A 13,142-nucleotide genomic window follows, 5' to 3' on the forward strand; every position below is an offset into this window, starting at 1 on the left:
AAGTGACTCACATTTGACAGTCTTTCACTATTAAAAATATCATCAAATAAGAAGAGTGAGACAAATAAGTTTAACTTCAAACAAGTTATATGGTAATACCATAGATGACTCCAGAATGAAGATCAGTGTACTTAGTTGGTACTGATAAGTGTACTTGTGTCACTCTCAACTGCTGACACAAAAATTAAACTCCTGTTCTAGAGCAATAAAATAACATGCAATCAGGAAGCAAAGAAAAAGTTCGGCTAACAGTATATAAAGTATAAGAAGGGCATATGAAGAAAAATGTACCATGTCCCCTTCTTGCAAAATATTTTCTCTCACCCTGTTTTGTGTATTACACAAAAATTCCACTTTGGTGATTTTAAGTGGATCAGAGAGCTTAGGGAAGGCAAGTTAAAATGCACACAAGGACCAAATGACAGACGTGACAAAAGCATGCTGTTTAGGTATTTTCTCTGCATTAACTTTGAGGCATAAACAACCTCTAATTTCAAAATGTTATCTTGTAAACCAAAAACCGTAATGCTAAAAAAGGCATAAAGTAAAGCTCTAACCTTGAGAGAGTAGAGTTAAGAAACTGACAGTACAAGAAAGGCGAAAAGCAGAGTGCTGCAGAATGGAAAAAATAGTCCAAACTAGAAAAAACACAGAAAGGAAAGCAACATTCAAAAAAGGATTAGTCAAAGCTGCAAAAAAAATGCAGTTCTAAAAAACTTAGATTATAAAGAGAAAAGAGATTATTTGAAAGACAAAACAAATGCAAATTTTAATTTTTAAGGTTAAAATTTTTGGTTATAGATAAGACAACAGTGATAAAATCCCATTTTAATGAATAATACTGATATCTGACATGGACAAAAGTATCTATGCTCTAGTGAATGGACTTCAGTAAATCTACTTAATTGAAAATTCTGTATAGCAGATGCAACTCGAAGTGCCTACTAATGTTACAGAGACTTCAATGAACAAACAATTTGCTTCAGAAAGTTCTGCTGTATGTGTATTTTGTGTTGGTGGGAGACTCAGTGGGTATAAAATGAAGGCAGCAAGGAAAAAAAGCAGTCTGCATATGTGAAAGAAGATGAAACAACACAGTGTTCCATAACTGAGCAGGGGGCATAAATACAAATTTGTAACCTTTATCTTTCTGGGTGGCATCACTTTTAGCCTTCTCTACAACTTAGGGAACCCATGTTCTACATCAAAAGCAAAAGAAATCTCAGAAATTCACAAAATGCTCCCCCCAAAACACTCATAAAGCAGATAAAATCAAGTAGTTACTTAATGTGAAAATAAGAATAAAAACTCTTATATGTAACTTCTATATTTAGTGGCTATAAATTTTCATTTAGTTGACTTAGGAAAAAAATCCAATTTTGACTGTTACTAGATTTGTTAAAATGGGATTTTTTTAACCTATGTGACAAAATTAATGCAAGACATTCTACTGACATTTTAAAGAGAACTCTCCTGATACCAAATGTGTGACAACTCCTATATAGGTACCTCTGAAGAATCACCACATCCATGGTTACTTTGTAGGTCACAAGATACTTAAAGACACAAAGTATGGAGGGCAAACAGCCACTAGAGCATGCAAGTCCTTTTAAAGCTCTATTATAAGGCCAAGATATTATAAACCACAATATTAGGAAGGGTTTCTAGATGAGAAGAGAAAAATCAAGGTACAGCGTTACTGAAACATGTAGTTTTGAAAATTCCCACTGCTGGCCAGAACCAAAAGTAGCTAAAACCTGTTTCTAGCTGTTCAGATATGAAATTTGGTTGTATGCTCAGGAATAGAGGGTCATCTATATGGCGAAAACCACACAGACTTTTCCTCAACAAGTTTTTCTTTTCTTTTTTTTTTTTTTATGTAAAATTGACAACAAGCAATCATAATCTCCTAGATTTTGTCTTCAAATCTGTATTGTTGGGCTTCCCTGGTGGTGCAGTGGTTGAGAGTCCGCCCGCCGATGCAGGGGACACACGGGTTCGTGCCCTGGTCTGAGAGGATCCCACATGCCGCGGAGCGGCTGGGCCCGTGAGCCATGGCCGCTGAGCCTGCATGTCCGGAGACTGTGCTCCGCAACGGGAGAGGCCACAGCAGTGAGGGGCCCACGTACCGCAAAAAAAAAAAAAAAAAATCTGTATTGTTTTCTCCAAGAGTGAATTATCAAATGAAATGCGGTAATTTAATTCTTATAGGTTTCATTTAAAATTTACACTCTATTCATAAAAATTAATTTACATATCCACGGGGGAAAAACAAGACCACATTTTCCAATTTTAAGACTGGAAAGTATGGTTGTCATATGTGTAATGAATGGTGGGATAAATGAGCTGTAGCCCAAGGATATCATACAAGGTATTCCAACATATTTATAGGCACAAATTAAACCGTAAACAGTATACTGCTCTGTTTCTAGCCAGATACATTTTCTCCACTATTCCATACAAATCGATTCTGTCACCTGGCATAGCATTTGTTCTTTTCTGTTAATGCATTAAGGTTTTCTTTAAAGTTGTCTTACCTTTTGTAAAGTGGCCCTATCTGATGGTGGAATCATCTCAGGAGTAAGAATGTGAGGAGGATCGATGCCCTTTATTAACTTTTGATTGATTAAGTGAAAAGCCAAGGCAAACTGATCTTTTGAAAGCTTCCCACAGTCCTTTGTGTCACATAATGCCCTGTACAAATAAACAAAAAGAACAGTATGTAAATGTCACAATTACCATTCTAAAAATCCAGGGGAAAATTAATATGACTATGTAGCTTTGAAATAATCACCAGTTGAATTAAAAAAATAAAGTCATACCAACTTATGGCTAGCCAAAAACTCACTAAAATGTTAGAAGAGAGTTATTGGCTAAAATGGTAAGAAAAAGAGACTGTTCACCTTGGTGCTGAGCAGGGTCCTCTAATTTGGGTTTCCTCTGTGCTTTCTTACCAATTTCCAGAACCGCTACAGAGTAAAAGCTGTGGTGGGCCAAAGAATTCCAACATTCTCTACTCCCAACATTTTCAACATTAAAACATGTTAAAAATGAAACCTAAGTTTCAACAAATTTGGTTCATTAGTGGCATTAGAAGGATTCTAAAACAAGCAAAATACTCCATGTCGGCTTGTTTCCTACAACTTTTGAAGTAGGAGGATGTCAGGATCACCGTCAAAGAAAAATAACAGCTGCAAATGGAGATCACGTGTGGAGAGAAGGCAGTAATCTGGAAACCATTACAAAAATCACTTGAAGAGAAACAGCAAATGTTTTATTCTTTTTGCTTCCCCCCTGCCTTTTGTTTTTAAGGTCAGCTTTCTAAAGTCCTGATCTGTTTGATTCATTGAAAACCAATGTGGCCTGATTAAAAGACTATGGGCTATGGTGTCAAAGAAACCTTAAATTCCAGCTTTTCTACTTATTTCTTCTTGTGACATTGGCCATATTTTTTAACCTCTCCAAGCCTTAGTTTCTTCATCTATAAAGTGGAGATTACACCTATCTTGCAAGGTTACTGTGAGAATTAAAGACAAAGTACATAAAAAGTCTGGGCATAATGGCAAACCCATGACAGCTGCCATTTATTCAGCATAGTGCCTAGCCTACACACTTGAAAGTGGCAGCTATCACTAGCTACATATATTTAATCTTTCCCAGTCTTGGGTTCTTGTTCCTTTTAAGGCAGACCTGCTGTCCTTTGTTCTTTTCTAAGTTCCTCTTTGCAACTATATGGTTCCACTTCTGATGTTTGCTGCCCCTTGAAAACCTCATGATAACTAACCTTGGTATAGTCAGGTGGATTGGCAGCAGGAACACTATAAAAAGCATTTTCATTATATTATCTCATTTAATGTGAAATTCATTAGAGACACTAAAGTTTGTCATTTTTTAAGGACCAAGCGTATAGTTCCCACGTAAAGGTATAAAAGTATACATATACCCTATAGAAAGAATTATACAAGTATACCTTGAAGATTCTGGATTTGTTTTATATTGTTTAAATTTCAGAATTTTGGATTCTCTCTTAAAAACTGAAGTTTAATTAGCTGATATAAACCAATGCTGGATTTTAACATTCTAATAACCATTAATTGACACTGTCAATCTAATAAAACTATAGGTAACCCATTCTCAAGCTTTTGTCCACTATCCAGAAGAAATCATCAGACTTAAATTTTTCTCTACAAAGAATTCTAAACAAAAACTGTCCTACTTACAAATGCCTAAAAATAAGAATCTACAAAACTAGAGTTGATACAAAACCGTATTTGTTTTTTAAATCACTTAAATAAAGTCTTACCAAATATGGGCTAGTAAGGCAGAAGGTAAACCTGTCTTCAGGAAGATTTCACGGACTTCCAATCCAGACACAAATCCATCCATATCTTTATCAGTTTTCAAGAAGATTTCATCATATTTAGCTTTTTCTGCAGGGGATACAACCCACTACAGGAAAAAAAAATATATATAGTATTTCCACCAAAATGAAACAAACTTTGAAGTGTCCCTCTTTCAGCCCATGACAGTAACTTTCACAAATTCTGTGCAATTCTACCCCACTAACTATAGCAACAGTGTGTCACTTCCATCACACCCCAATTGAAATGCTGTGATGAAGAGAAAATTACAGAATAAAAATATAGGTTAGCTATGGGGACTGTACTTAAAGATGTCCATTTTACTTTTTTTTAAGTAATGAGTAAATTCAAGCACAGTTAACTCTTGACTTATGAATGACCACATTAAGATGCGTAACTAGGAGAGTCTACATAAACAAAAGATTCAGATAATTCTAAATCTCCATTTTTTTATAGTTTCATTCCCCGTTCTTGACTGTAGCCAAACTGGCTGATCTGCATATTCTGTCATTATTTTCCTTTACTCAACCTAACAAGAAGCAGGTTGTAGGAAAAAAAAGGCCTTGAACAACCCCAAATTGGAAAATTTGATCCCAAAGAATCAAGAGTTAACTAGAGATTAAACAAACAAAACATCTATCAATTTTGCCAGGGCAAGCATGCCAGATTAACATGGATGGAGCATCTTCTTTCTCCAACTTTAATTCCAGGTAGATCAAGGCAAAGCCAATGAAACATCCATATGACCTAAGTAAGGCCAAATGCAGGAGAGGACTGTCTTCTCTAGGACATCACATTATATAGGTTCAACCAGAGGGAGCTCTGAATTTTTGATCCCTTTGATTGCTCCTTCTATCTTCATCAAGCAATCAACTGTTAAATGCCATGCATTTTGTTTTTTAAAAATAGTCCTTTAACACTGATAAATCTATACCTGTCTTAACGGTGCTTTGGTAGGTAAAATGCTTACAGGTGGTAAGGAGTGGTAAGGTTCCTTGGCTGATGTTGAAGAGGGGATCAACCGCACAGAGCCTGATATACTGACCGTTTTCCTCTTAGAAGGTGGCACCAAGGCTGGAGGCAAGGACACTGGCACAGGTTCTTTCTCCAATGCGCAGTATACCAAAAACATGGCCTTCAAAACAGAAGAACCAGGGTCATATATATTAAAATCATTTAACAACAACCACCCACAAACTAATTATTGCTCAACAAAAAAGCACCTTCAAGCTGCCTCAAATCCTTTTATTAAGAAATTAGTCTGGGAAGGAAAGAAAGAGGAAAAGAGGGAGAGATGAAAGGAAGGATGGAGAAAAGGAAATAAATCAAAACTAAGCAACTTTTAGGAAGATATCCTAAGCAGTAAAAACTTAGACACACACCCTTCAAGTAAAGGTCTTGTAATGTCAAAAGAAAACAACCTGGGGAAAAAAATATTTGCAAAGAAAGAATTAACTTCCCTAATATATAAAGAATACTTAGATATTAACAGAAGAAAACCACAAAATCCAGTAGGAAAATAGGCTGAGTATTAACAGATACTTTACAGAAAAGTATATATCACAAATGGCCCATCCTTTAACTTATAAAAATATGCTCACTTTCACTCCCAAGAAAATGGCAAGTTAAAACTATATGAAAATACCATTTTCCTTCTAATGGCAAAAGTCCAAAGTTTCATAACACAATTTGTTAGCTAGACTGGGCAAACAGGCACTCTCGTACATTGCTAGTGAGAGCTGAAACTGGTACCAGTGAGAGCTGAATGGTACTTTGGCAACATCTACCAAATTACTTACTTCCCTTTTGGCTCAGAAATCTGACATCTGGGAGTCTATCCTCAGATATCCTCTACCTGCCTGCATAGGAAATGCTGTATGAAATAGGTTTTTAATTATAGAATTGTTTGTATTAGCACCCAAGTGCTCATCAGCAAAGACTGGTTTAAAAAACTATGGTATACCCATACAATGAAATACTATCAAACAAACAAACCCCCCACCTGCCCAAGAAAAAGCAAATCCATGGGAAATATTCTGTATCTTAACGCGGTGGTACCTTCACAGATATATACAATTGTCAAAACTCATCAAATTATATACTTAAATTGAATGCAGTTCATTGTATGTAAAGTAGTCCTTAATAAAGCTGACCAGAAAAAGAATCATGGAGCCCTCTGTGTGAAAAGATATCCAAAATACTATGTTAACATGAAAAAAGTATAGCGGTGAACAGTGTGTATGTATAATAATAGTGTGTAACCTTTACGGTAAGGGGATAATAATTATTCATATCTGTTTCTGTTTCCATTAAGAAATTCTATGAGGATAAACAAGAAAGGAAGGATAAATAAGAATATATAGAGTAGGTGTAAATGGAGCAGTTGAGGGCAAGGATGGGACTGACATTTTTTTCCACTGAATATCTTCTTATGTTGTACTGATTTCTGAACCACGAGAATGTATTACCTATTAAAATTATTTTTAATTATTAAATACAAAAAACCCCACAAACTTTCTATTTCCAAAAGCTTGAAACTCCAGAAAGAAAACTGCTTTCAACCAAATTCACAATATATGTAATATTATTTCATACTTTCAAACAAATTCACAATATATGTAATATTATTAGCTTGGCAATGAGCTAAAAGAAGTGACTAACATGCACATTAAAGGTCAGCATTCCTCTTGCTACAGATGGGAGTCATTTCCTAGAAAAGTGGACACTTGAAGCAAAAAAGCTATGTCAGCCATCTGCTGCCCACACACAACACAGTTTTTCAAAGTTCAAAAAATATATTACTAAGTTCATGTTGCCTTGAAAATAATTTTCCTGACAAAACTGAAGTCAAAAATTTTTCCACCAAATAAAATAGAAAAAGTGAACAGTATACGGTTGAATTATGATTTTGTTTGTTTTCTTATTATATTGTACTTTATCCTAATCAAAGCATGTCACTGAAACAAATACAGCAACTAAATCAAATGATGTACAAGCTTGAAACCTGGCCAACAACTAGTTTTTAAACTGAAATGTACTAGCAAATGCATTTGCACAGTTAGAGACAGACAACTAAGAAGCATTTCATATATCTTTTTGATGATTTCAAGGTAAATGCATCAAAAATAAACCTAAGCTTACTCATGGACAGAGACAGCAGAGAAAGAGGGGACTAGTTTCACTGTTGCAGTCAATTACCAGTAGCTGTTCTTTTTCTTTGATTTTTTTTCATCCTCTATGCTTTTAGGGAGTATTTCTCAAATTTCTGGCCATTAGAATCACCTGGAGGGCTTGTTAAAACAGGTTTTTTGACACAACCCCAGAGATTCTTATTCAGTTGGTTTGAGGTACGGCCTGAGAATTTGCATTTCTAATACGTTAACTGGTGATGCTGACGTTGTTTATAGGAGACCATACTTTGAGAACCAGTATTTTAGGAGTTTCCTAAGGAGTTTTGTTTGCTCGTTGGTCTACTCAGTCAGTTGAACTCCCAGTTTTAATTTCTAATAATAGCAAACTAGGATGAAATATCAGATGTTTGTTGTGTTTTCCAAGTAATACAGGTTTCCTTCATCAATTTAGTTCAACAAAACATTTACTGAAAAATTTCTAGCCAGCAGACACTGTGCTAGGCATTACAAATACAGAAGTGAAGAGATCTTTTTTTTTTTTAAGAAGATGTTGGGGGTAGGAGTTTATTAATTAATTTATTTTTGCTGTGTTGGGTCTTTGTTTCTGTGTGAGGGCTTTCTCTAGTTGTGGCAAGCAGGGGCCACTCTTCATCGCGGTGCGCAGGCCTCTCACTATCGCGGCCTCTCTTGTTGCGGAGCACAGGCTCCAGACGCGCAGGCTCAGTAGTTGTGGCTCACGGGCCTAGTTGCTCCGCGGCACGTGGGAGCCTCCCAGACCAGGGCTCGAACCCGTGTTCCCTGCATTAGCAGGCAGATTCTCAACCACTGCGCCACCAGAGAAGCCCTGAGATCTCTCATTTTTACAACCCAACAGAAGAAGCAGCAAACATGTAAAAAGTTAATTTCAGTGCTATGTGAACATGTTGAGAAAGAGAGATGTGTAATAAATCTCCAAGTGCCAAAAACTCTTCATATAATGAGGATCCAACAAATGCTACTGACAAAAATTTAGACCACTTTCAGTCTAAGAACTTACCTGACAGAAAAACTTAAGACTTAGTAAGGATGTAAAAACCAATAGATAGATAGGACGACAGAATACAAGGTGAAAGGAGCATGAGTCTACCTCTCCAAAGAGTAGAGAAGGATAAGAGCGAAATTATAGTGAAGAACCCTGGCGAACACCACCTTAACCAAGTGATGAAGGTTAACATCACCAGTGAAGGCATGTGGACATCATGTAACCCCCCACCCCTGATAAATGCAACGAGAAAGATATTCTACATCTGTGGTACTTTCCAAAAACCCATACCCCCAGTCTAATCATGAGAAAAACATCAGACATACCCAGCTAGTACTCCTAGACAATGTCAAAGTTATTTAAAAAAAAGCAACACTGAGAAACTATCATAGACTAGAGAGACTAAGTAGACATAGCAATTAAATGTAGTCTGGTAGCCTAGAAGGGATCCCGGGACATAAAGGAAACACTGGTGAAATGCATTTAAAGCCTAGAGTTCAATTAACAGTAATGTACCAATGTTGGTTTTAGTTTTGACATATGTACCATGGCAATGTAATATGTTAATAGTAGGGGAAGTGGGGTGAGGGGTACTGAGGAAATCTCTGTACTCTATCTGCAACCTTTCTGTAAACTTAAAACCATTCCAAAATTTAAAGTTTATTTTTTAAAAAACAAAAAAACAAAAACAAAAACAGCATGATTGGGACTTCCCTGGTGGCGCAGTGGTTAAGAATCCACCTGCCAATGCAGGGGACATAGGTTCGATCCCTGGTCCGGAAAGATCCCACATGCCACGGAGCAACTAAGCCTGTGTGCCACAACTACTGAGGCTGTGCTCTAGAACCTGCTAGCCACAACTACAAAGCCCACGCACTGCAACTACTGAAGCCCATGCACCTCTAGGGCTCGCGTGCTACAACCACTGAAGCCTGCGCGCCTAGAGCCCGTGCTCCGTAACAAGAGAAGCCACTGCAATGAGAAGCCCGTGCACCACAACAAAGAGTAGGCCCTGCTCGCGGCAACTAGAGAAAAGCCCACATGCAGCAACAAAGACCCAAGGCAGCAAAAAAAAAAAAAAAAAAAAAAAAAAGCCCAGCATGATCTAGAAGGCCCAGGCTCAGCCCTGGGTCTGCCACTAACTGATCTGCTTAGAGGAGCTAATTTACAAAATCTTGTCCAACTCTAAAAATCTATGAAAAAGCATAAGCATAAGCTCATTTACCAAATAGTAAATTACTAGATTTAGGGGTCTTCCCTTTAAGTTTGAAAGCCATGGTTTCCGGCTCAATAAAACAAAGAACTATTTCATAGAATAGGACTGCAACTCATCCCAACAAAGGAAACAATAAACTTTAACATGATTATTAGTCACTTCCCTTGGTTCAATACCAATACCATAATTTTATATACATTTTGAGTTTTCAAACAAATACCAGAGAGGAAAATTTGGCCCATTTGCAAAATGTCCCCTTAATGCCCTGTCAGAGACTCTCTCCTAACCTAAGTCAGAAGTAAAACTCAGGAAGATGTATTTCCAATATCCTTATTCTCTAATCATAGAATTCATCAATGAGCAAATAGAATACCAATAATAGTCACAGACATTTTAAAAAATCAACATTCAAGGATATAGAAATTATTTTTTAAATCCACTTTATTTTTGTGTGTATACATACACACATGGCCCTCTCAAAAGTCATTTTATGAACTACAGAAATGATTCCTGGAAGTAAGTCTTCAAAAGTCATTTTAGTTGTGGCCAGAACACCCAAGGCATGCTAAGGCCTGACCTTTACAAATTCAGTTAAAAAAAAAACCGAAAAAACCTCCAAGATATTCTAGATTATGGATTTTTAATTAAACCACTAGGTTTCAGAGAATATAAAAAAGCATTTACATTTGAAAAGAAATAAGGACCGTTCATTAAAGGTTCACAAGGCAAGAGAAGTTATACAAGTTAGAATATCTCACTAACTTCAACTTTATTTATTCCAATTAAAAAAGTAAACCGACCAAAAATCCCATCTACGCTATAAAAGGAAAGAAAGAATTTGGTTTGGTTAAGAATTTTTAAAGATAAGTCTTAAACATAAAGACTCAGGTTCAACCAAGTTCTGGTTCATTAATGAAATAAGAAGTTACTCTTTTTAAAAATCCATATTGTAATTCAAGAAACCAAATTAGAATTTCTCATTAACTTCATTTTTATTTATTCCCATTCAAAAAATAAACATACACTTTGGCTTTGGGACAAATGCCTGCATGTGGCCACATGTGCAGGAGAAAAGAGCTCCTGTATACGCCCCAACATCTGAGGAGGGCCATGCTGACTTTTACCAACGATGTTTTTTTCTTAAATAGCAGCACAGAGCCTTCCTTTGTCTGAATGCTCCCACATGGTTTATGCTCTACTTTCTCAGGGTTTACCAAAGATGATTGTATACAAGCTGCATTAACAAGACCTGGTAACAGGGCTCTTGGGACCTCTGTGCTGTTCCTGCTGGAGCACCCAGTGAGGAAAACAAGACAAGATGGTGGAGTAGAAGACCTTGAGCTCACTCCTCCCATGAGAACACCAAAATCACAACTAACTACTGAACAATCATCAATAAAAAAGACTGGAAACTACCAAAAAAAGATATGCTACATCCAAAGACAAAGAGGAAATCACAACAAGATGGTAGGAGAGGCACACATGCGATATAATCAAATCCCATACCCCCTAGGTGGGTGACCCACAAACTGGAGATAATTATATCACAGAAGTTCTCCCACAGGAGTGAGAGTTCTGAGCCCCACAAGAGGCTCCCCAGCCTGGGGGTCTGGCATCGGGAGGAGGAGCCCCCAGAGCACTTGTCTTTGAAGGTCAGCAGGTCTTGATCGCAGGAATTCCACAGGACTGGGGGAAACAGAAACTTCACTCTTGAAGGATGCACACAAGGTCTTATTACCAGGAACCAAGGCAAATGCCGTGAATTCACAGGAGCCTAGGCCAGACCTACCTGTTGGTCTTGGATGGTCTCATGCAGAGGTGGGTGGTGGCTACGACTCTCTCTTGGGACATCAAAGCTGGTGGCAAACATACCCAGGAGTGAAGGCTGACATCTTACTTGGGACATTAACACCAAGACCTGGCCCCACCCAACAGCCTATAGGTTCCAGTGCTGGGGTGCCTCAGGCCAAACAACCAATAGGGCAGGAACACAGTCCCACCCATCAACAAACAGGCTACCTAAAGACTTCCTGAGACCATAGCCATCTCCAGACACGCCCCTTGACGTGGCCCTGCCTACCAGAGGGCCAATCCAGACACACCCCTTGACATGGCCCTGCCCACCAGAGGGCCAAGATCCAACTCCACCCACCAGTGGGCAGGGATATGCCCCTCCCACATGGAAGCTTTACCAGCCTCACCCACCAGTGGGCAGATACCAGAAGCAAGAAAAATACAGTCCCAGTGCCTGTGGAACTCAGCCTGCAAACAAAGGTCAGAACCTACCCCGGGACCAGCTGGTCCCTGGTCATTGGGTGATGAGAGGGGGATGTACTGCTGGGACACATACGACCTCCCCTACAGAGGGCCATTTCTCCAAGGTCAAGAAACATAACTAACCTTCCACATACATAAAAATACAAATAGAACCTTAGACAAAATGAGATGGCAGAGGAGTATGTTCCAGACAAAAGAACAAGATAAAACCCCAGAAAAACAACTAAGTGATGTGGAGATAGGCAATCTACCCAAGAAAGAGTTCAGAGCAATGATCATAAAGATGATCCAAGAACTCAGGAAAAGAATGCATGCACAAAGTGAGAAGTTAAAAGAAGTTTTCAACAAAGAATTAGAAAAAATAAAGAACAACCAGAGTTGAAGAATACAATAATTGAAATAAAAAACAAACTAGAAGGAATCAACAGAAGAATAAATGAGGCAAAAGAATGGATAAGAGAGCTGGAAGACAGGGTGCTGGAAATCACTGCCACAGAACAGAATAAAGAAAAAAGTCTGAAAAGAAACGAGAACAGTTTAAGAGACCTCTGGGACAACATCAAATGCACCAACATTAACATTATAGGGATCCCAGAAGGAGAAGAGAGAGAAAGGGCCTGAGAAGATACCTGAAGAGATAATAGATGAAAACTTTCCTAACATGGGAAAAGAAGCAGTCACCCAAGTCCAGGAAGCGCAGAGGGTACCATACAGCATCAACCCAAGGAGGAACATGCCAAGACACACAGTAATCAAATTAACAAAAATTAAAGAGAAAGAAAAAATATTAAAAGCAACAAGTGAAAAGCAACAAATAACATACAAGGGAATCCCCATAAGGTTATCAGCTGACTTTTCAGCAGAAATTCTGCAGCCCAGAAGGGAGTAGCATGATACCTTTAAAGTGATGAAAAAGAAAAACCTACAACTGAGAATACTCTACCCAGCAAGGCTCTTTTTCAGATTTGATGGAGAAATCAAAAGCTTTACAGACAAGCGAAAGCTAAAAGAATTCAGCACCACCAAACCAGCTTTATGAAAAATGCTAAAGGAACTTCTCTAGGTGGAAAAGAAAAGGCCAAAATGAGAAACAAGAAAATTACGAAATGGGAAAGCTCACTGGTTAAAGCAAACCT

General features: G+C 37.9%; 1 protein-coding gene across 3 annotated transcripts in view; it reads right to left on the reverse strand.

The window, feature by feature from the left end:
* Positions 1-13,142, reverse strand: part of EPS15 (epidermal growth factor receptor pathway substrate 15) — a 164,225-nt gene that overhangs the window by 92,870 nt on the left and 58,213 nt on the right. For 2 of the 3 annotated variants that reach the window (XM_032634465.1, XM_032634473.1), the window contains 3 exons: positions 5,407-5,496; positions 4,304-4,449; positions 2,538-2,694 (listed from right to left, as the gene is read on the reverse strand). In XM_032634465.1, the coding sequence (XP_032490356.1) occupies positions 2,538-2,694; positions 4,304-4,449; positions 5,407-5,496 (393 nt within the window). Of the gene's footprint in view, positions 1-2,537; positions 2,695-4,303; positions 4,450-5,331; positions 5,497-13,142 lie in introns of all 3 variants that reach the window. The other variant, XM_032634456.1, reaches the window with a different exon arrangement.

This window comes from Phocoena sinus, chromosome 1 (genome assembly GCF_008692025.1).
Source record: "Phocoena sinus isolate mPhoSin1 chromosome 1, mPhoSin1.pri, whole genome shotgun sequence".
NCBI classification, from domain to species: domain Eukaryota; kingdom Metazoa; phylum Chordata; class Mammalia; order Artiodactyla; family Phocoenidae; genus Phocoena; species Phocoena sinus.